General features: G+C 42.3%; 1 protein-coding gene across 1 annotated transcript in view; it reads left to right on the top strand.

Annotated features, from left to right (window-relative positions):
* Window positions 1–24330, top strand: part of col24a1 (collagen type XXIV alpha 1) — a 105317-nt gene that overhangs the window by 39205 nt on the left and 41782 nt on the right. The window contains exons 11-25 of the mRNA XM_088927994.1: window positions 1673–1726; window positions 2897–2941; window positions 3647–3700; window positions 4391–4435; window positions 9536–9589; window positions 9679–9723; window positions 10589–10642; window positions 11606–11659; window positions 12684–12737; window positions 16403–16456; window positions 17264–17317; window positions 18281–18325; window positions 18604–18657; window positions 19163–19207; window positions 23534–23587. Coding sequence (XP_088784120.1) covers window positions 1673–1726; window positions 2897–2941; window positions 3647–3700; window positions 4391–4435; window positions 9536–9589; window positions 9679–9723; window positions 10589–10642; window positions 11606–11659; window positions 12684–12737; window positions 16403–16456; window positions 17264–17317; window positions 18281–18325; window positions 18604–18657; window positions 19163–19207; window positions 23534–23587 — 765 coding nt within the window. The remainder of the gene's footprint in view (window positions 1–1672; window positions 1727–2896; window positions 2942–3646; window positions 3701–4390; window positions 4436–9535; window positions 9590–9678; window positions 9724–10588; window positions 10643–11605; window positions 11660–12683; window positions 12738–16402; window positions 16457–17263; window positions 17318–18280; window positions 18326–18603; window positions 18658–19162; window positions 19208–23533; window positions 23588–24330) is intronic.

Below are 24330 nucleotides of genomic sequence, written 5' to 3'. Positions count from 1 at the left end.
GCTGAACTGGAAGGAGAGAGTGGAAGGGGTGTGAGTGAGAGCTTCTGATGGTCACCCTCCTTGGTGACGTCCAAACACCAAGACATGAGCAACGTGGAGCAAAATTCATTGCTCCGGGGTGAAGGAGACCCAGATAACATATTTCTTTTTTCTAACCTGATTGCGAACGGCATGAATTGGTACTTGTCCACAAGTTCGTTGACCTTAGCGACTTAGAGGTGGGGTTAAGAGATGAGGTTTGTGCCCCAAAATAGCCATTTCAGAGAGTTTACATATTACGCCAAGTTTGGCTTTGTGTTTTGGGTTGCTTGATTTGATTTAGTTGACTTGTTGGAGGATGAAAACAAAAAAAAACAAACAGAAAACAGACACATCGGTTCTCGAAGGCCCCCCTCCGTTTCCTCAGCTGTTACAGTCAGGAAATGAAGTTTCAAAAACTCCAAGTTACCAAGTCTGTTAAGATTGCTATTTGCAAAGCCTATTGTCCAGCACATAAACCCCAGGAAGGCTCAGTGCTTTCTAAACATCTCCCTGGCTGGTTGAAGGACTTTATTTATTGCAACAATATTGTGTCGGCCTTTGGGCCTAAGTGGGAGACGGAGCCGATGGAAAGCAGCTGCTCAGACAAGCGAACAGTGGCTTCAGGGTACTCCCTACTCGGCCTTATGGGAAGGCCTCTGCCACAGACGCTCTCCGGGAACGGTGTGCCGAGCTGGGGGGGGGGGGGTAGATTCTCAGGGAGGGGCTCTCTCTCAGTGCCTTAATTCACTTTGGCCATCAGACATATTGGACCAATCTGAATGTGATCTATACCTCTAGGCTGTGGGCTGGGAATGAGAGCATGTGTCTGTGTCTCTGCAAGGGTCGGGTTGGAAGATCAGATTCTGGTGCGTGTAAGTAAGTGATTAATGAACAGCATACCATCTGACCAGTGCATCTCAGACGCACACAGTGTGTGTTTCATTAGCGGATTATGTATTCAGAGAGCTCCACATCCCGGGCTGGGGTTGTGCTATAGGGTTGCAACCACTGGATGAACCTGGAACCTTATTTATCACAGGTACTGGATTGTGATTTGTAAAGTGAAAGCCTGGAACAAACAAGGACAAATACATTTCCAAAACAGAAATAACTAAGGCTGACACATAATAATCCAAGAGTACTGCAACAGACGTTAAGTATTTCCCCTCCTTCAGTCCAGACATCACGTCGATGCCCTCTGGGTGAAGCCTGTTCATGTTGCTGTGTGTAGGGCACCTGATCGCAGCTGTGATTGACAGGGGCTGTAGGCCTCCAGGCTGACAGACACACAGATGCAAGAAAAAAATCCTATGACATAATAAAACGGCTCAATGAGGCCTGTTTTTATCATTTTGACACATTTCTATCCAGGTATACAGTATGTATATGGTGTGTTTCAGTGCACTTCACAGACCAGAAGGGACCGACTACATACTGTACAGCACTGCAGCTCAGCCTGTCCTGGGTGACACACAGCAGATCTGCTGTGTGATATTGACTGATATTAAAATCTGAAAGACACTTACGCAAGAACTCTTAATAGCAATAGCATACAAATAGAAAAAAAGATGGAATAAAAAAGTGCAATATTGTTGTACTGTACAAAGGTTCCGAGTGAAAACTGAGCTTGTGACTGCTGTGTGTGTTTCAGGGTTTCATCGGCCCCCCTGGGGTGGCTGGTCCACCTGGCCTGGAGGGAGAGAGGGTGAGTCCAACAGCCTGAGCCCACCTTCCCAGTGCAGAGACAGCACTGCACACACACACCTGACACGGAAAGACAGAACTGCACACCGCACACCTGACACGGAGAGACAGAACTGCACACCGCACACCTGACACAGAGAGACAGCACTGCACACCACACATGCACACCTGACGCGGAGAGACAGCACTGCACACAGCACACACGCACACCTGACACGGAGAGACAGCACTGCACACAGCACACACGCACACCTGACACAGAGAGACACCACTGCACACAGCACACACACACACCTGACACGGAGAGACAACACTGCACACACACACCTGACATGGAAAGACAGCACTGCACACCACACATGCACACCTGACACGGAGAGACAGCACTGCACACCACACACGCACACCTGACACGGAGAGACAGCACTGCACACCACACACGCACACCTGACACAGAGAGACACCACTGCACACAGCACACACACACCTGACACGGAGAGACACCACTGCACACACACACCTGCCTTCTTGTGTCTGCAGCTGGCCCAAGAGTTGCTGTTGCAGATGCAGGCGTAGTCATGTGGGGCTCTCCAGTGCAGTGGCCATGACCACTCACTGTGCAAACAAACACGTGAGAGGCCTCTGTCTAACTGAATTTGCTGGAATTAACCAAAACCTTGCTGGAACCTGTAGCCTCAACCCCCTGTTAATGTCCCAACACACACTGTGTGATAAAAACTTGTTTATCAAGCACACAGGAAATGGTTCCAAATGCACAAGTGTATTTGTTCTTAGAGAAATTGTTTTAGATGTGTCTCCGTGGTCTCTATAGTTCTGTGGATAGGTAGTTTCTCCTTGTCCTGACAATGCCAGTAGCACTGTTGTTGTTATGATAGGACAGGATAGATAGCATGGGAGAGAGTCAGAGAAAACACATAAGAAATGAACTTTCACTACAAAAAAGGTCTTATCTGGTTAAAATAAAATGATGGAAAAATACAGGTGGGACTCATTTGCTGGCTAGTGACATAATTAGTGGATGTTATTCAACCAGGAAGGTATTTGAACCAGGACTAAATTTCTTTCTGCTGTGGCAGTTGCAGAGTTCTGGCCTGATAACGTGTGATGTGTGTTTTAGCTGAAGATGAAACTTTTATCCTTGTTTCCACAGGGAGTTCCTGGCCCAGTTGGAAAGAAAGGACCCAAAGGCAGACAGGCGAGTTGTTACCTGTGTGACACCAGAGCGAACACTAACACACACTGACAACTGTAAACGGCAAAACATTCTGGGATGTTGGAGTCTGGAATGATATGAGATTTTACCATAAATAACCCCGAGTTACTTTAAGTAGCCACTGGAGGGCAGACATTTATAGAGATTTGTTCTTTGAAACATTCTGATTATCTTCTGTCTGTGACAGAATATGTGCTACCAAAAGAAACAAAAAAAATAGAAGAACAGATTGATTCAAACAACTTTTCTTTCTATTAAAGACATTTATCTTTGCTCTGCATCAGGGTCCATGTCACTGACCACTTGCTGACCGATTGGGTCTGCAGGTGGCTTCGACATTTTCAGTAACGTGTCGATGACTCGTGAGAGGCGCAGGTAGAAGCCTCAGACTGATACCTCAGTCGCCTTTGCTGTCTTAGGCCTTCTTTTTGAACTGTGCCCTCTAGCTCATCTACATGCCTTATTTTAGCAGGTAAGTCAGTTGAGAGCAAGTTCTAATTTGCAATAATGACCTGGAGGCCCATTTGCACAGCAGGGTGTTCTGGAGTGCGGTGGGTAAAATACGGCCCCCGCGTACTCCAGCTGCAGAGCACCTGTACAGATGTGCCAGAAGTGGGGTTCCACCACAGGCCCAGTACAGAAAGAAGATGAGGGATGTGGGACTAATGAAAGAGTTCTGCTTTTCAGGGTGTCGTTGGTGATGTTGGCGAGAGAGGCCCCCCAGGTCCGGATGGGAGTGAAGTAAGTGTCACGCATTTTTGTTTGAATGCTAATAGGACTCTTTTTGTGCAAATATTTATTAATTGCGTACACTATTATATCTCATTTTGAACATGTGTTAGTATTTTGTGGCTACTGGAATGCAACACCGGATGACAGGAATATCATCAACGCGAGCAGCGTTGTTCTTGATGACCACTCTGAGCTCACCCACGCTCTCTGTGTGCCCATGGGTGCTGTGCTGGTGCTAGCCTGTAGCGGGGTGTTTTTTTTTTTTAAAGGAGCAAGTTGCATTTAGCTTTGATTTTTTTAAATTCAATTTTTCAGTATGTTCATAATCAGAAGGATGCAATAATCCAATAGTGAAAACATTAGCGCTATTAAGACGAAAGAACTTGGCCAAGATGAGTTTAAAAAAATTCTAATTTTAGTAGCGAAATAATTGCCTCATTTTGCTTGTTCTTTTTTAAGCTTTTTTTTTCTCATAGAACAATAAACAACAACAGCAGAGAGTAAACAAAAACATGATTGCAATCATGCTGGGTTTGTTTATTATAGCCTAAAAGCCATATTGCAATTTTCAAAGGAGATGGGTGCATGTAAGAACGACAGACAGAACTTGTGGGTGGTGTGCAGCTTTCCCAGATGTGGCGTTCCATGTGTGTGCGGCGCACTGGCACACTCTGTAACTGGTGTGTGTGTGTTTCTCAGGGACCTGCGGGTGCAGCTGGAAGTGCGGGCTTTCCTGGGCTGAGGGTGAGTACTCTGAAGTTCTTCTGCCCCTCTGCCTCGTCTTGTATCTAGGCCACACAGAACAGCACAGGAGCTGATACGTGATCTCTGTCCTGCAGCTGGAAGTGGACTGCCGGTTTTTCTCTGAGGGATCCTGCCTTCTGTCATCTCTGAATTTCCAAAAACCCATCTATACACTCACTCCCTCATTTTGCCTTTCAAATGATGCAGTGAAGGTTTTGAGAAAGGCCCGAAGACCTGGGGTGTTACAGAGACTTTCAAAGAATTTGATTATTTTCAATTAATTTAGCTGTGTACACCCGTAGATTGTTGCTGAATTGTGATTTAGCAGCTACTGTACTTCTACAATAGTGATTTGGCTGCAGTTCTATAGGCATTTCCTACTCGAAACTGAATCTGCTCCGTATTTAACAGTAGAGGAAATTCATGCTGTATTTTATTTGAGCGAGCTGAGGTACTTTAATGTTAGTGAAAACCATTCCTTAGCATGGGTTTCCAGAACTTTGCAAACACATTTAAGGCTTGGACACTGTTCAGGTGATGCTCAAGGCCAGAGACATTAAAGAGAACAAAAAAGATCCCAAAACATTGTCCTTCTCTGAAACCTGGTTATAAGGCTTCAGGCCTCTGCTCAACACCCAACAATTGTTTCCTCACTGTATGTGGAGTCTACTGAGCCACAGCCCATTACTCCAGAATAAACACAGAAAAGCAGTGTTACACCTAATGTACACTTGGTGTCGCCATGTGAAACCTGCATGAAAATAAAGAGATCCCTGGTGACAGAAGCACTGAGAAGAAGACCTTGCTGTGGCTTAACGAGAAGCGGCTTTACTTCGAGTTCACGTGGTTTTACTTCCTGAATCACGATGGACCACTCAGGCTCCACAGATACAGTACATGTTCCTGATGGTTTATTAGCCACAGGAGGGTGGTAGATCTTGGGTTTGACATGTATGATGAATATGAATATGATGAAGACGAGCTTAAACAGTTTATGCAGCTTGTTCATTTGAAATTTCCACTTTTGTAAACACAGCACGCTGTGACAAAAATAGCATTTGAAGCTGAAACATTTGCATGACATGACGTGAGCAGACAGGAGAGCTCTCACACAGCAGGATGAAGAGCTCGGCAGAAATAATTGAAATCATCTTTGCAAAGTCAGCTTGTGTGTTTTACACCTTATGCAATTGGAGCTGAAAGAGACTTTGAATCTGTTTAGGGTGGCTTATAAAATAAGCTAAAAGCTGTTACCAGTACCAGCTATTTCCTCCTACTCTCAGACTTGTGGTAACAGTATTTCTCTGTTTTTGTTCTGTGATTTGGCTGATGTCCTTGTCAGCAGCAACATTGTAGTAGCAGCTGGAATTGACTTAAATAATGTGATGATTCCTGGAAAGGAGACAGCAGTGTCAGTACATATACAACTGAAATTCAGTCATGCAAGTTTGAATTTCTAGCAGGAATGCACAGATTAATTCACCATTCACTGGTGTTTAATTCCAGTTTGTGGGGTGAGGTGGTCTGGTAATATGCAAAATATATTAAACATTTAATATATTTTGAAATGAAATTATTTCAGTATAGCATCATCATTCAAGAACAGGGGTAGGTCTGCAAGGCTACAAACTACAAACTAAATCTTATTAAGAGAGGAATTCCTGAAATAACCAGTAGGCAAGGAAAGTGACACTTGCTTGGTTAATGGTAGACTTACCCTCTGCTAAAACCATCAAAGAAAGAAATTGTAAAAACCTCTGTGAAGAATACATGTAGTAAGACATTAAAAGCAAAACAACTGCTTAATAGTTGTCCATTCAAACGTAGCACTTCCCAATCTGATCCATTTTATGGAGTCTCTACACTCAGCTTTCTAGGAATTCCCCAGTAAGTCACTGTGGCTTAGAAAAGCCCAGCTTTCAGCAGAGCTCATGCGAGAACATCTACTGCAGATGAGGCTAGAGGTACAGTAATGAGGGGATCTCACACACAGCAGCATCAGGCTGGTTGGTTTTCCTTGAGCCTCAATGACTGCAGGTGTGGGAGATGAGCTTCTAGAGCAGGAAAACGTTCTCTCTTTATAAGCAGCTCACTGCCTGAAGCCACACAGGGAACTGCAAGTTAGACAAGAGCTTTTCTGCAGAAGAGATGACTCACTTCCATCTTATTCATCGTGTTGTTTCTCTTTCTTCTCTGTCTCTATAATGGTCTTACATGATTATAATCTTATTTTAAATAAAAGAAAGCAAAAGCAAAAGCCATATATACAAACCATTACTCCGTTTATCGTAGCTCTTTAAAACTGTATGATACATACAGTGCCTTATTAAAATATTCAGGCCTTTGAAAGGTTTCCTCGTTTTGTTGCTTTAATGCTTATAGTCATGACACTTTGAAGTATCAATATTTGTTCTATACAAAACCTACTTGACACATTCAAAGGAAAAAACAAAAAGGGCATAAGGGGAAAATATGCAAGGAAGAATGAGTAAAAATTGCACCAAGCCAGTGTGAAAAGATGGTCGAGACCTGAAAAGAAATTGCTACCAAAGGTGTTTCCACCGAATATTTGAGTTCACGGGTCTGAATAATTATGTGATCAAGATACTTCAGTTTTTGCTCACATTTACTGTTACTTATTCTAGCCTTTAGTCTTCAGTTTGAACATGAGGTTTTGATAAAATCTTAAGTTTAAAAACATGTCTGCATAATTTTGTAATTTCACAGAATGAGACCCCATTCAGGGTCTGAATACTCTTGCAAGGCACTGCATGCCCTCCTGGAAGTGAGATGGAAGATGCAGTGAAATACCAGTTTGTGTTGAGTGTAATATTTTCAGACAAACGTCAGATTTGTTCTCCTAAGTGGCTGTGGAGTTGAAACTGAATAGCTGGTGCTGCCAGGAAGGCAATGGAAAACACATGTTACTCTCCATGTCAGTCTAGAGACATGTTTAGTCAGTATTGGAATTCTTGAGCAGCACTTACAGTATACTGCAATGACTGCTGTAATTACTACTTGATATGCCAGCTTTCAAATCACTGTTTATCATAAACGTATCAGAATCATTTGGAGTCACAGCTTGTCACAGGGTTGCCTATCTTCGAGGTAAAACATCTTTAATGTCATGCAGTAAAATGCATTGTCAGTCCCAATATACAGTAGATCATGGCTTTTGACATGAAGTGCTTCATAGACACTTATTTTGATCTCAGAGCAGAATATAGCATGACATCTACCTGTCATCATCAACAAAACAGTCAGCCGTTAAGAGACTGACATTGTCTCTGCTTTCCGGGAGAAGCCTGGCATGATGGTGATGTAAACTGTAAATGGCAGCACAGAGTTTACTGCAACCTGCACCTTTGATTTATTCAGACAACAGTGAAGTTCAGGTCCTGTTTCCATGGGGACCTTCTGTGATTTCCAAATAGCCTCCAGACAAATTGCTTAGATTTTCCTAACTGGAGTAACTAAATCTGATCTTATTGACACAAAAGTAGCTGCAGAGACAGAACATGAGAAAGGCAGCAGACAGGAGGCAGCTATTCTATCCCTCCAGCTCTTCCAGTTTCTAGTAGCTAATTGATCTGAGGCTTAAAAACATAAATTTATGTCTCTGTCCCTCTGCCTTTCAACACACTTTAAATATGCTGAATGTGTATTTACAGACGGTAAAGCTCTATTTCAGAATCGGAGTAGAACTCTTTACATGAGTTAATGATAGGGTTGTCATGCTCAGCCATGATAATGTAGGATCTCAGGATAATGTAGAGTATGAAGGATTCTGGCAATACTGGCTAAAAGACACAGCTGATTGCTTTATATTTCATCATGCTGAACCATAGTACACCTCCTGGGGATTATACAGTAGTATACAGTATTCCTCCTGGGGAGTATCCAGTAGTATGGTGTAGCATACAGTATGTCTCCTGGGGAGTATCCAGTATTATACAGTAACATACAGTATACCTCCTGGGGAGTATCCAGTAGTATACAGTAGCATCCAGTATTATACAGTAAAACGCGTAGGGAGTATACAGTACTGTGCAGTATATCTCCTGGGGAGTATCCACTAGTACTATAGTATATCTCCCTGGGAATACAGTTGTATGCATCTCCTGGGGAGCACACAGTAGTATACAGTAGTATCCAGGATATCTCCTGGGGAGTACACATTGTTATACAGTGTATGTGCTGGAGAGTATCCAATAGTAGGCTGTAGGAAATTTATTTTGCAGTACCATCTAGGGAGGTTGTAATATGGTATCAGTAGTACAAAGGGACCACTCTGCATACTGTGGAAAATTCATTTTCATGATTTATTTATTTTCTTCTTATTATATTTTTTCTTCTATTTATTTTATTTTTATCTATTTTCTTATTATGTCTTATTTTCTTATTTTTTATTTTTTTGTTTTCATGTCCTATTCACCCATAGGAAGTCATTTTCTTGATTAAAGTGAGGGCATTTTGTGAAACCTAAAGGATTTCTAAAGGTTAAAATGTCTCACGCATATTTTGTTAACTGCTGATCAGTCTTTTTAGACTCAGTTTGTAATTAAGCTATATTGTCACAATCTTAGCCCAAATAGAAAACTATTAAACGCTACTTGCTAAAAAGTTTTAGAATAATCTGATTGGGTTTTATGAAGAAAATTTTATTGCGGAACACGTTCAGCCAGTTCAGCTGTCAGGTTTGAGATTTTTAACCATTAGTCATACTTCATAAATCATCTGAGCTTTATAGGCAAAGAGGTTTAGTTATTAACTAATAAAACAAATATGACAATGTGTATCAAGATTTATAAGTCCTCTGCTGGGTTCTTTGATAGTTTTAAGATGGGTGACTTTGGTTTGGTGTGTTCTCATGTTAAAGAACGTGTAGTTTTTTTTCCCCAAAACTTCTTATTTTTAGTGTCGTCTTGCACTTGATGTTTCAGGGCAGACAGCTGTATATCATATGCTTCCTCCATCTTACAGCACATTTTAGCCATGTAGAGCTCACTATTTTTTCCAGACCTGAAAAGTATGTTGTCCTCCCTCTGACTCTGTCCGCACGCTGCCCTCCCTCTGACTCTGTCCCCTTGTTCCCTGCAGGGTGACGTGGGACTGGAAGGGCCTCGCGGGCCGACGGGTGTGGTGGGACCTCAGGTAGGGTGAGCTCACAGGCCAGCGCCGTTCCCCTCCTTCCCCCACCTGCAGTCCCGCGCCCTCAAGACTGCGTGTTCTTCCTCTGACAGGGCCTGGCCGGACGCGTGGGGCAGCCTGGATTGAAAGGTGATAAGGTGATCTACATATTTCTATTAATCCAGTGACTATGCCATTCTGGAGGGTGGGGGTGGGTGGAGGTCTGGGGGAGGAATCTGTTCACTCCAAAGGTGATGAAGTCAAGCCCTTATTCACATGTTCTGTAAATGTCTATGACTGACCTCCTGTACCAGGAAGTCTAATCTGGAGAGGTTCCGTTTGACATTTTTTAACGCAGTGGCACTTAGTCTACAGTGAACACAGGCAGTGGCTGACATTTTGCATCAAAAACCATCCAAAAGTCCTCCGTTTTAATTCCCGTTTTAAGGTGTGGTGCGTCTGTCCTTGTCCACACTGATCCGGAGCCTGATGACGAGGTTTTGAGCACTCTTCTCAGGTCTGCACGTTAAAGTGCAGCAAACTGTTAACAGGACACCAGTGCCTCTTCTGCAAAGGGGAGTGAAGACAGAGGTGTGATTTATGGTTATGTCAGAGGTTCATCACCGGATGACATTCTGAATTGGATTTCTCTTGAGGAAAAGAGAACCTCTATATATACAGTATATATGAATTTTAGTTGAAGTGAAGAGGGAGTTAGGGTGGTTGATTGCACATGTTCCAGCTCTAGTGGATGGTTTTTCATTCTTTACTAAAAGTAAAGTCCCCTGATTTTGGCTGTAATGATTTAGATTTCTTTCTTCCTGATGCGAAGTTCCAGTCCAGGAACTTCGCATTCCAGTAAAGCTGCAGTATTCACTACGAGTTGTCTTCTGCCAGAGGAGTTTGTATTCGGCTTGTGCTCTCCTAATCTCCCAGCAGAGGTTTGCTGATGCTGGCAGGGTGTTAATGATAAGCTGTGTCTTGTCTCTATTATATGTCTCCCTGTAATGCTGTGTAATCTAGGGGGAACCTGGATTAATGGGTGAACCGGGAGAGTATGGTTACCCTGGAGATAAGGTAGGACTTTTTCTCATGTCACTTATTGTGCCCTTAAAACTGTGCAGGGGTGTCCAGTCCTGGTCCTGGAAGGACAGTGTGTCTGCAAGTTTTCTAGGTCTCTTCAATGCAACCGGATATCAACAGCTGGGAGCAGCTGTTAAATTGGACCAGTTCACCCAGTCACCAGCAGGTGTAGCTCATTAAGAGCTGAGCTGGAGTGAAATCCACACTGGCCTTCCAGCAGAGGACTGGATAGGCCTTGGCTCAAGTGTCAAGTCATAATGTTAATATCTATCTGTCTAGAAATGGAAATGTTCCTCTTGTGTCTTGAAGTTTATAAATGAAGATACAAATAATTCATTTTATCAAGGTGGCTGATTTATTTAAGATATTTAAATCTTTTTCCTCATAATCCTCCATTCCTGATCAGGCGGATGAATTATGAAGCAGCATCCTTCCTTAGTGAAGACATAATTAAAAAGTGTTCGTTTCAGAAATGCGATAGAATGCGATGGATAAGACGTCACCTCTACCACTGACTCACATTGATGTTTTTTTTGCACACTTCTTGTGCTGACTTCTTGTGCGGTATTAAAGTTGTGTGTTATTTATCTGTGCTGTTGCTGCTGCTGCTGTTCTGTGTTTGTTTTGGTGTTTCTTTCAAGCCTTTGAGCATACATGCAAGTAAGCATTTCATTGCACTTATGCCTATGACAAAGACACTGAGCTGATGTCCGTTGTCAGTCGGTCTCCCGGTCTTTATTCAGCGATGTGATGCTCTGGTTCTTGAGTTGTGCTGTGAGGCCGACTTGGAGCAGGAAGGAAGAAAGGAAAGGTGTTGCCTTGCAGACGAGGCTTCAGACAAACCACAGGTCCAGCAGAGCCTGGCTTAGTGCTCCAGACTCAACAAGCGTCGACCCGATGAGAGATCACGTTGTGTCTCTGCAGACTCAGAGCTGACACTGTCCTGCGTCTCCACAGGGTGCAGCGGGCTTGCCGGGACCACCGGGACCCCGAGGGAAGCTGGGACCACCGGTACGGGTCACGTTTTCATTGACTAGCTGTCATGCTCCTCTGTGACGCTGGAAGGCACATGTTGAGATCTGCAGCGTCATACCGCTCTGGTGGGCAGACCACCTGTTAGTTCTGGGACTGCAGACAGCACTGGCACAGTAGCAGTAGGGTTTAACACTGCAGGGCTGCCCTGCAGCACGCTGGGTCTCTCTGAGGGACTTGTAGGAATTGTTTTTCACTAAACCCACCCCTGTTATGCCAGTGATGTATCTGGTCCCAGAACAAACAGGTTGGTCATTAAATTCTGGGTTTCTCTTTAATGCTGTCTAGGAGGTGTAGCAGATGTATATGACACCTAAAAAACTCTAAGCGTACAGGCATGTTAGAACATGAGAGGTTACAAACAAGAGAGGGTTTTCATCAGGCTTATTGTGATCCTGGGATCACAGCCAGATGCTCTCTTTTGAATGATCCCAAGGAATTAGCTGGCAGACACCTGCAAAGCTTCATGTGTTCTTCCAGTTTGCATGAATATAATGACATCCTGATCCTGAGAACTTTGCATGTACATTCTAATAAGGTTGTTAGCTGCTGAATACGCCTGAAAAACATGATGTCCAAATTAGAGCCACGGTGGCTCAGTGGGCCAGAGAGAGTATGTGACTACCCCCCCCCCCCAAGACGGGAGGCCAATCCATCACAGGGATGACCCCCAGGCAATGCTGGGCCCTGCTTGTACAACTGGGAGAACTGGGGTAAAGGACCTCAACAACAGTGGCTGTGCAGGGGACTTAAATACACAAGCTGTTGCTGGAGCCCAGTGGCTCGCTCTCCTTGCTATGCTGTCCCCGTGTCACATGGGCACTGGTTTTGTTTCTGAGGCTGAGGACAAGCGCAATGTCATTCCTGCAGCGCTGCAATTCACAGTGTGTGTGGAAAAGCCCCAGTCTGTTGGGAAGGCTTCGTGTCGTGAGAGGGTAATGGTTAATGCTTTGAGCAACGCTTGTCGCTTACATGTTCTTCCGTTTCCTTTCTTTACCAAAAGGGGAAAATGGGTGAGCCGGGCCCCCAGGGGTCCCCAGGTCCTCCAGGCCCAGAGGTAAGGACAGAGCAGACTCTTAACAAATCGGTGTTAGTGCTGACTTAACCCTTTGTTTCCTGTCATCAGCATTACAGCCGCTCTGAAGATGCTTTCTCAGAGTATTTGGAACCTGATTTCATCCAGTGTTCTGTGAAAGGTTATGTAACTGAAACTTTTAACTGAAAGTTTAATCAGTCCTTCTTCTCATACTTCTTATTCTCATACTGGGATATAGAGAATGGGGCTAAGCGAATAACTGGAAAACCTTTCTTGTGATTGTGCATCACTGTGATCACAGTCATTTCAGATGAGTAGATTTAATACTTGCAGTGCTTGATTAACTGGGTTGAAAAAGTTCCTTTAATTAGATTACATTTAGTATTTGTAACAATACCCCTTGTTTCTATACATAGAAAATTACAGAGAAAATAGCCAGTTTGGAACTGGGATGTTTAGCTTAAATGGAGAAATGTCTTCCAGTGTTCTGGATGTTTTAGAGTCTTTAATATCTGAGAAGTGGAATTTCAGACTGGAGAGATAAACTGTTACTTTAAAAAAGTTATAGCAGCGCATTTAAATGTGCAATATCTCACCAAGGAGTTTACAGTATTTCTTCAGCTTTTGTAACTATGCTGAAGTGTTTATTTCTTAAATATAATTAAGAAAAGTATGTATTTCTTACATATGAGAAAATAAATGTTTCTTGTTATTTCAAGAAGAACTTTTCATTTGTCAAGAGCAGCTCCTTGCGAAAAGTCTAGAAGTGTCCACCAGGTGGTGACATGTGATACACTCTCAAGTGAAACAGCTGAGTCACGGTCAGGCGAATAGAGTGACTGGTACCTCAGTAAGCTCCTGTTGCAAGAGAAAATGGGAGACAATATGGACTGGGAGCTGCAGGTGGTGATACACAGAAAAAAAGGAATTTTAACAGCAACTGTGCTTTAGAGAGATGAAGATGACATGGCTGTCAGTGAAACGCTGGTCACTGTGTACGGTGTGGCAGCAGCAGGGCTCTCTGGTCTGGGAGGAAGCTCAGACAACTCCATTCCAGCTCCATTAGGAAAGACGGCTCGCAATCCTAACACAGATTTACACAGATCAAATCACACGGGAGCCCTGCAGTTCTTTTTTTATTATGTCTCTAAATCTGGTGTTTGAAAACCTCAGCAGGCAGTCTGCCTGCTCCGGTAAATCTGTATCCCGCGTGCTGGCTGATCTTCTGCAGATCGGCGAGAACCTTCTGATTCCCTTCCATGTACAGTCACCCATGCAATGAGAGCTTAATAGGTCTTTGAGTTTTATTTGGAAAATATAAACATATCACATTACTCTGAACATGCGTAACAATCCTTCTTCTTCCAAACAACTTCAGAGAAAATAGCCTACTAATAATCTGGCACATTTCAATGTTTAAAAGTCATTCCAAAGTGAATAAGTGGTAGAGTAGTTCAAAGAAAGGAAATATTTAAAATCTGTGCTGTCCTGGGTTAAAGGTTAGACTCCAAGTTAAGGAGTTTATTTTGTATTATTTATTGTATTGCTTTCTTTTTGTCCTCATTCAGAGAGCTGTCACAGCCCTCTGCAATAGTACCTTACATTCCTCCACAGGCCTGGCTTTGGCTTGACCAGGTGTTTAAGTTGTTAAGTCACACTGGTGATCTCATTTGTAAAGGCTGAGTATAAATCCAACACAGTACATGTTTTAATGAGTGCAGCCTTTAGTCTCAGAAATGTTGTAAAATGTCCAAGTTTTAAAAGGACAGACATCCCCCAAGGTTAAAATCGGCTTACTGTACAACTTCCTCTCATTAATGGATTTCAGTCCCAGAATTCTTTAAAGGATCTTCCTGGTCCCCATTAATCATTTGCTCCTTCTTAACATCTGCATTGCTTTAGTTCTCCTGACTTCAGATCTCCTCGTGTTGTTTTAGCTAAATAACTCTGCAAAAGCTCAGTCTGTGGAAAGCAAATGTATACATGAGACACAGTATCTGCAGCTGATTTTTAAGCTAAAGGAGTAACAGAACTCTTGTTCTTTTCTCACATAACACCATTTTTAAAAATGGCATTTGAAATCCATGAGGTTACAGTATAAGATAAGATCACTTTATTAGCCATATACAATTTCTTGCATTAGGAATTTGTGTTTTCACATACCCAGCTTGCTCTCCATGAGACACACAGACAGGGAGAAGTTTGGGGTCAGAGCGCAGGGTCAGCCATTTATACGCCACCCCTGGAGCAGTGGGGGTTAAGGGTCTTTCTCAGGGGCCCAATGGAGTAGGATTCCTCTGCCAGTCGCAGGATTTGAACCGGCAACCTTCCAGCCACAGGCAGAGATCCTTATCTACAGTGCCACCGCTCCTCCTCTGTGATTTATGCTGTAGATTATAGATTTGAAATGTGTGACCTGTGTGTATCTGTTGCCATCTGTTTGAAATCAGATGCATTTGGGATTCTCCTATTCTTAAAGAACAGCGATGCTTTAAAAGCTTTTTGGAAAATGTCCTTCAGGACTCTAGTTCTAAAACTCTAAGCTCAGTGTTTCTCAAGAAGGTGCCACCTAGTGGAAATTAGTCTGTATTGCAGATGGATGAATAAATATTAGAAAAGTAGTTCAGGTGGGTAGCTGCGTCAGAACAAGTAATAGCCAAAACGTTGTGTTTTCTCTCTTTTCAGCATGGAATAAACCTATTACTTGTTCAAATATGAGAAAATGCAACTGTGTAATCTGCAGTGAACCTGACCTGGCCAGCCCTGGGCACAACAGGGCCCAGTCCATCACAGGCTGGACACACACGGGCATCCAGTCTGCACATTGCAGAGACCACATCAGCTGGCAGCATGTCTCCGGTCTGTGAGAGGAAACCAGAGCACCTGGAGAAAACCCATGCAAACACAGGCACAATGTGCAGACCACAGACCGTGATCGAACCCAGGACCCTGTGAAAAAATACTTTTGTAATCTGACCATTCTGTAATGTAAAAAAGCAAATGGAGTTTCATGCTGCAGCGGTTTCTTGGCAGCTGTTCCTTCCTGTAGTAGGATATTAGGATGTAGGTTTCAGTTCCGTAAGTACAGCAGGCATGTCTTTCTGCAGCTCACTCACCATTTCCAGCTCCATGGGTGACATTGTGTTTTTCCTGCTGGGGAAAATAAAAGAACTCGATCTGGATTTTCTTTGGCGCAGATCACCCTCTTCATATATTTTTATAGCACCTGTAAAATAGTTACATGCGCAGAAAAAAATGATGATTCACCGTATTAAACCACAGCCCCACTGCTTTATAGCTCATTATCTACTGCTGGAGCTGAAACAAACACCAGTGTTTGAAAATCAGCCATGGGAGTAGACTTGCCAACCTGAGAGGCTCAGGAAACACCTGCAGACATGGTCAGTGGCTCATGCTGGTTTGGGTTTTGTGCTGGTTTTGTGTTCGTTCCGCTTTAGTTCTGGGTTTCGTGTTTTCAGAATTGTCAAGTAGAAAATGTGTTTCGAAAGGAGTGGATTATGCTTCCATTTAGGCTGTAAGCCTGCAGTGTCTCCTGTGCCAATTAAATGAATCAGAAAAATGGAGACACTCCATTCAGCAAACGAAATTAAACCTGAAAGGCATAAACCTATACTACAGTGTAAATGTAGTTTGTCAAGGACTGAAATTCCTTTTATTTATTTCAGGGTTTTCCAGGAGATATTGGTGCTCCAGGTCCAAACGGCCCACCTGGTCCAAAGGTAGATAGATGTCACTGTCTGTCCACTAGTGCTGAAAAAATGGAAATGGACATTTCTTCACATAGTGAAATACTGTATGTCCAGTTTTTAAATATCTGTCTTTAATGGAATGCAGCTGTTCGACTTTTTCTGAGCAGTTTGTATTTATATATTTACAGCTTCCAATGTAATCGATTCGCTGTGTTTGAATGAGGAAGTTTTGGCTCATAGGCTTGTAGTAGACAAAGTAGCACAATTTATGTTTTTGTCAGTAAATATTCTTCATATAATTTTATGGTTCTGCTAGTTATATAGCCACTTTTTATGATTGTCAAATATGTTTCAGATGACTTACTGTACATTAACAATATTGAATTTCACTGTATAAAATGTTTCTAAAGATCTGAAGAGACTGTACTTCTTTCATTTTTAGTTTTATGTTTTGTTTTTACATGATTGGCTGCCTTTTAGTACTCAGGTACACAAGAGCACATTTCAGTAGATGAAACTGATATCTCTAATACTCTAATACCGGGTGTCTAATACTGTCACTACATCATGACAGCTTTTGGCTGTCCTATCGATTTGGCTGTCTTACAATTATCAAAGAGCCATCATGCTCCAGTCCTGGTGCAGCCTGTTCCTGCTGCTGGAGCATTGCTGCGGAGTGGGCATGTTCAGTCTCCCTGGAGGTTAACGTGTTTTCATTTTCTCAAGAGAGCAGCCTGAGTCCCTGCCCGCTGTCTGTACTGAATGTCTCCCCATGCGCGGTTACTGGTAGAAATGGCTGATCCATATGAAACTGGTGCTCTGTTTCTGATGCTTCAGGGGACTCAAGGTGTCAGAGGACCAGTGGGGCCTCCCGGGCCGAAAGGAACTGAGGTGAGGGCTCACTTCACAGGAAGGCATGTGAAATTGCACTAACAAAATGCCTTTGTTCGTCAAATAGGACATAATTATGCCAAGTTTTTCCAAGGGCTCTGTAGAACCCATTGATCAGTATAGAGTCACCTATGGTCCACCTTTGAGGTTAGCATGCCTTGTGAGTTCCTCCAGGACGGAGTGTTGCAGTGCTTGTGTGTGAGTTCAGGATATCATGTGAAAAAGTATACAAATTGAAATTGCTGAAAAACATTTTCTTCACTTTAACATACTGTATATACAGTGCAGTATATGGCAGTTCACTTCAGTCTGGCATTTTGTTGGCTGCTATTATAACCACTGGTAACAAATACAAATAGAGGCTTGGTGACAGAATTTGATTGATCATGAATAAGAGCAAAAACCTTACTAGTTCAAACACAAACCTTTCCATGATACTAATGTTGAGAAATGTGTCTTGGCACCTTTCAGCTCTAAAATCCCACTGCCTGGAGCTCAATGTTCCTCCCAGGCACAGAGAAAAAAGTTCAGACAGAGATGCATTGTGTCAGAATATGCTGAGGCTCAGGAAAATAGTGTTGGTGGGTCTTCATTCTTCCATACAGGCTGCCCTTTCTCTGATGAAAGCTTAGTCAGTCAGCAGCAATCTTGTGTAATATGTTCCTAATGTAACTATCAAGGTACCACGTCCATCCCTGCAGTTATATTAACACCTACCCTCAGCTCTCTGGAACTGTGAACCAGGCTTGAATCATAGTCAAGGTAAAACATTGTACTTCATAAGGAATGCAGAACACATGCTGTGATTTATTCCCCTGAAGAAGATGCATTGATTTGCACAATGAAAACTGATGCTAAAGCCGTTATCTATAGGCCAGTGAGGCATCACGAGACCAATCACAGTATCAGCAGAGCAAAGCCTGTGTGATTTTAAGGCTCTAAAATACTCTTATGTGTTTCCAGGGTGATGAAGGCCCTCTTGGGCCACCAGGGGGACCCGGGCCTACTGTAAGTATAATGACAGTCTGAGAGATTTATTCTGAACACTTGCTTAATGTAATTATTTTAATTTGTATTGATGAAAGGTGTTGTCTGTCTAAATAAGCGGTTGTTTTTTCTTCCATTGTAAGAGTTATGTGCACTACATAAATTGTACTCCTTTTCCAGCTCAATGAGCTTCTTCTCAGCTCATCTTACCCATCTTACTTTGCATTGTCTAATTAAGATAAACAGCCTCTTGTGTTGACTGTCTCCTGCATCCTCAGTAACTATCTTCTGTCTGCTAGGGAAGACCAGGAAGGAAAGGGTATATTGGAGAGGCTGGACAAGAAGGCTTGAAGGTAGGGGTGTGTTCTGTCCTGCTAATTTTTCTCTATTGTAGCTTTTGTTTCGCAGTCAGACTGCAGAGACCTTGGTAATTCTCCTGTTTCTGTGAGGTGCTGCACTATATGAATTGTGTAGAAACAGCGAGTTTTCAGTGTGTGATACTAGTAACATGTATCCTCAGTGGTCGTTAGAAATCTGCAGAGCAGCTTCTCTTTAGAAGCTTCTCCCTCTCCTTCAGTGGTGCACGTCAGTCACGCAGTGGGGAGATGTTTCAAAGATTTGAAGTGCATATCAGCCCGTTTTCATTTAGCTGCATTTCCTGTACACTCCTGTGAGTGTTGGATTGCTGAGGTTTGATTAAACAAATTTGTAAAGCCACAAATTTGACGAATAACTCACTGCATACTGGAGTAAAGTCCGGCAATAACTGGGATTTCTCCCATAGTATATATGATTGAAGAACTAAAAGCAAAACCTTGGAAGCAAAACTGAGCATAAATGTTGCCATTTTAATTACAGGGGGAGCCAGGGGACCTGGGAAATGTGGGAAAAACTGGACCTCAGGTGAGTTTTGTACATGGACTCCAGTGCATGAAGCAGCTGCAGTCTAAGGTCTTTATTGGGCTGGTTACAGGAGTGATTTGAACAGGACAAGTATTCTGTGCTCCCTTGTTTGCAGGCTGTCACATTAGTGCAGGGATTCCTGAGGTCCGACAGACCCATGCCATAAATCTGATATCAGCATTTTCCAGTTTGTTATAATTTGATATTTCAGACTTTTGGCTTATAGATTTGTCACAGCTGTTTATGAAACTAGAAATCTCTGTGTTGCTGTCTTCCAGTAATGTTTTCTCTACATACACAGTTTGTTTCTTTGTGGCTTTGGCATCAGTAAATGTTTGTCAGTTCTGTCAGTTTTTTATATCAACCGAAGGTGCGAGTGACATGGGTTTGAAGTGAGTGAAAAGGGAGGTTTCATGGCATGATCCCAACACACTAACAGATGTCTGTTGTAGAGCTGCAGTCACAATCCATCATTAACAGGGAGAAAATGGCACCAGCTAATCAGCTCCTTGCATAGCCAGTGAAACAAGCTCATGATCTGATCATTGTCACATAGAGCAGTGTTCCCCAGGACAGGTTGGCAGGGTCTGTACAGTGTCTTGGACACTTTCAAAGGATACTGGACTGTTCGATTCTCAACTAGGCTTGGGGTTGGGGTGCAATGGTTTGTTGCTTCATAATTTAAGGGGGGATTTGTTTTTAGCTCAAGACTGGTAATAGTAATGTACGATTCCATCTGCTAATGTGCTGACCCATTCAAAATGGCTTGTATTGAAAAAAATGGATTTCAGCAGGATATAGTTTTGTAATGCAACACTCATTTTGCTACATTAGCTTGCATCCATTTGATCATGTCCTTCTATCTCTGATGTAAATGTAACTGAATCAAATCAGGTACTGGTTATTGCCAGCACGCTGTTCAGAAAATTCTAAACTCGTTTACTAATTATGTACACACTTTGCTTATTCCTGTGGAGCTTTTGGAGCTTTGCTAGTGGAAAAATTCCAATTTACACACTGTTTTTAACATTTTCCTTTGCGTTTTCCGCTATTACCATAGATCGAGACACTTTTCAGTATCCGCAGAAGGAAATCGGACTGAAGCTGAATCAGAAATCAGTGTTTAATATGACTAACGTGAGATTTTTTTAAATTCATAATAGTTCATATCTGAGTTTTAAGAATGTCAGCTTTAACACGTTTTTGACATGTTAAGCTAATCTCTCGTTTTTGGCACGGGAGCACATTTTCTTTGTACCTGTTGTTGGCTTTGAATGTGTCGCTTCAGACAGCTGGGGCGGCGCGGGAGTTGCAAGGGAGCAAGCTGAGCTCCATTTCTTCCTGAAAAGCAAAGTTTACCTGTTGTTCTGGAATGAACCTCTGCCGGATCTTTTTGCTATAAATATGATTTTACTTTCACATGCTCTTATCAATCCTTAGAAACACCTACATCAATCAGTTAGCAAGCATGTGGTGCCCAGATATTGGCGAACACACTTCCCTCTTTCTTGCTTCATTTTTTCTTCCTCAAAATTGCCGATGCTCAGATTCTTGACCCCAGTAAACGAAACCAAATGTTGAAATGTTTAGGGACCGGCTTTAGGGACATTATTATTAAGTGTATTCAGATTAAGAACAAATGACCCACTTTCCCCTTTTCTTTCTTCACGTGGAGCCAGGCATTCAGGGAGCTCTCTTGGTAGGTCATTGCAAATGTGCAGCTCATTCTCATTTAGGAATTTTGTATAAATTTGCATTTCACCCCCCCGGCAATTATTCAAGAATTCAAATACCGAAACACCCAAATATGGACTGTTTTGTCACCGTCTGCTTACAAACACTTAAAGACAGATGAAATCAGAAACAGGGGCTGCTGTGTAAATGCGGAATAGCTTTTTCTAATAGATGTTCACCAGTTGCAGAACATATTTAAAACATCTTGTACTGTATTGTGCTTCTTGTATGCATTGACCTAATCAGTGCCCTGCAGCACCAAACATTCTGAGATAATCTGAGGAATAGGCCAGAGCACCTCAAACATCAGTCAAAACTGCTAAACTGTCAATACAGTATGTAACCGCAGGTGCCTCTCGTATAACATGTTACACCTCTGTAATTGATGCTAAATAAGGTATTGACAATGTTGCCATAATCCGTTGCTCTTTGATGTTGAAGTAATACCTTCTTGTCAGTTGTCCCACTCGGTATTAATGATTCTGGAGCACAAAAGCATTTTATTCTTGAAATTATGTGAAACACGCTCTCTCATTAATGCTGTCTGCCTCCTTTTACATCTCCTGCAGGTGTTAGGAAGCGCTGTGTGAGAGGTGTTGCAGTATTTGTGAGCTGGCATGTTTATTGCTATAGGTAACAGACACTTGGCTTGAAAAGTGAGTCATAAATATTATACAGCACTGGATAAGACTTTGCCAAACACTGTAGGCACTGAACTCATCAGTTCTGACAACTTGTAGCTCATATTCTCCACAGCTTTACACCAAAGACCAGCAAACAATTCTATATAGCAAAACTGCTTATAAAGTGAAAAGAGCTAATTAGTAATCTCAACTTTGCTTTTCATAATGGAAAATGAAGCTTACATTAACATCTTTGCCTTGACCTTAAAAACATCTGGCAGAAGAAATTTTGGGAAACTTGGTGTATTCTGTAAACAGGGGTGCAGGTAAAACTGTCTTACTAAAGCTCAGTACTGTAGTGTCCTTCTTTCATCAGTGCTGTTTAAGAGGACAAAAATGTAGGAGAAAAGCTGGAGAGCTAATGTACATCTTTGAAAGAGGTTAATTTACCTTGGATCACTCTGTAGCCATTGCTCAGTACAAATCGCTCCCTTTCTCTCCAATGCATCGCAGCTTTTCCACAGTCCTGTCCGCTGCAATGAGTGTTGTGTGCAGAGGGCTTGAGATAATCAGTTTTCCCTGACTTCTGTGATGGAGGGATGGAAACTGTTTGACTGGCAGTCATTTTAAGGAGCTCTGTCCAGAGTGTTTTCTTCACACATCGGTTTTTCGTTGTGATCCTGTACAAATGGTCTTGGTTCTGTTGTTTTTTAGTTAAAATTATTTGTCAAGGTGACACTGTATTCTGTTAGGGGATGCAAATGATGCAAGCTGTGTAACAATGTGATTGAAAATATTGTCTCAGGAGCTGTCAGGTAAGAGAAGTAATGCAACCTTCTGCCTGTGTGAATTCCTGTTGACTTTCCCATGTTGCAGGCAAAACAAAATGTTTTTAAATAAGCTGAACATTAGGGGAAATGTTAATTTAAATCAAAATGCACAGCATTACATTTCACTGTTTCTTACTTGAAATGTTGTTTCTTACCCACCTGAAGCACTGTTCATAAAGGCACAGCCATAAACTGGAGAATCCATGTTCTTCCATTTTTTTAATTGGGAATTTGAGCAAGCATGCTGCGTAAAGATGTTTTTTTTGTTCCTGAATATCAAACAAGTTTGACAGTTTTAGCCAAGAACGCTAATAACCTTTGTCTGCTGTTGTGTATTGGATTATAGTTTTTGCTAAACAGATCAGAGCTATTTCTTAGGCATGCCACAGTTATGTTGTTTGGCAACTAGTCAGGCCGTAGAACTTTTTCCAGACCTCTTATCTGGAAACAATTACACTCTTTAGATTTCTCCCTTTATTTACATTCCCCAGTGTTTCCTTCCTTGTCCATCTTTATGAAGTCCAGCAAGGTCAGGCGGCTGTTATTTCACTCTTACTGTCGATGGGATTGCCAGCGGAGTGGAGATGTTAAGTCGTTTACAGGCCATGTGTCAGTATGAAGCAGAATTTCGGACTCGGGCTTGAGGATGTGAAGTAACAGGAAGTGTTTCAGCTCTCCCTCAGGTTTGGGATAGAGCCCGTGCCTGTGCAGAAACTGCAAAGTTTTATTTGACTTCTGTTTGCCAAGTGACTGTGTGAATGTCCAAATGAATTAATGGAGTCACTGAAACCTTAAGACCAACATTTGATGATAGGATTGCTCCCATAGCTCCAGGATTTCCTTGACATGTGGCTGCCGGTGGTTGTGGGTAATTTTCGGGTTGGGGGCTCAGGAATTGCAAGTATCTGTCCTGCCAGCTTCAGTTTCCGCAGGTCAACAAATTGAAACAGGTTTTTTGTTTTACTAAATAGAAGTGGTGAATTGCAAGCTTTTATCCTAAATGTTAGTGCCATTACAAATAAAAAACACAAACATATTCTTCAGCCCATTGCAGCACTCTATCATGCAGCATCACAGAGTTTTAAAGGCATTGGGCACCATGAGCAAAGTCTTTCAGTCCTTTTGTACTTCTCTTCCAGGGGCCTGTTGGGTTAATTGGACCTTCTGGGCTGGTTGGAGTCCATGGCGAAAAGGTACTAATGGTGTCTATGCTGCTCTTCCTGATGGTTGCCCTACAACTCCCAGGGTATTTCATTATTGGTCATGTTCACAAGGGGAACAACGTGTTTGTCCAGAGAGAACAAATGAGAAACAATGAAGATACTGAACCACACCAGCTCAAGGCTGAGCACTTGTCAAAATACTCAAAGGAACAGAGCACGATGGAGATTAATAATCATTAAGTGCACTCTAAGCCATTTTGCTTAGTTGCGCAGTATAATTATGGAAAATAAAAAATAAGTACATCCTTGATCCATCCATTGTCTAAATATCATAATAATTGAGGAAAGTTCCAATGATTCCAAGAGATTTAGCTGGTTTTCTTTTCCTTTGGTGCATTAGAAGAAAACAGCTGCAGTAAATGAAAGCAAGAAAAATATTTTAACAGCTTCTAAAACTGTTTAAAATGTTTAGAAAAGGTTTCTTTTTAAACATTTAAAAAAAACTGCAGGTGGACAGTATCTGACATGAATACTGTAGTGCTAGCTGCACATGCTGTAATCATATGCAGAACTGCTGTAATGTATCCAGGAATGAGAAGATAAATTAGGCCTCAGTAAGTTACTAGTAATTGAAATTACAGAGATGTAATCCGTGATAAATTTCTTTAGACACGAGTGTGCATTAGCACGAACCATGGTTTTTCTGTGTATACCCGGACATTTCTTGCCATGTGGATGAGTCTCTACAATGACTTAATGGAAAACAAGCCTTC

This window comes from Atractosteus spatula, chromosome 11 (assembly GCF_055471065.1).
Source record: "Atractosteus spatula isolate fAtrSpa1 chromosome 11, fAtrSpa1.hap1, whole genome shotgun sequence".
NCBI lineage: Eukaryota > Metazoa > Chordata > Actinopteri > Semionotiformes > Lepisosteidae > Atractosteus > Atractosteus spatula.
The sequence above is the reverse complement of the archived record's forward strand: the minus strand, read 5'-3'. Positions and strand labels throughout refer to the sequence as shown.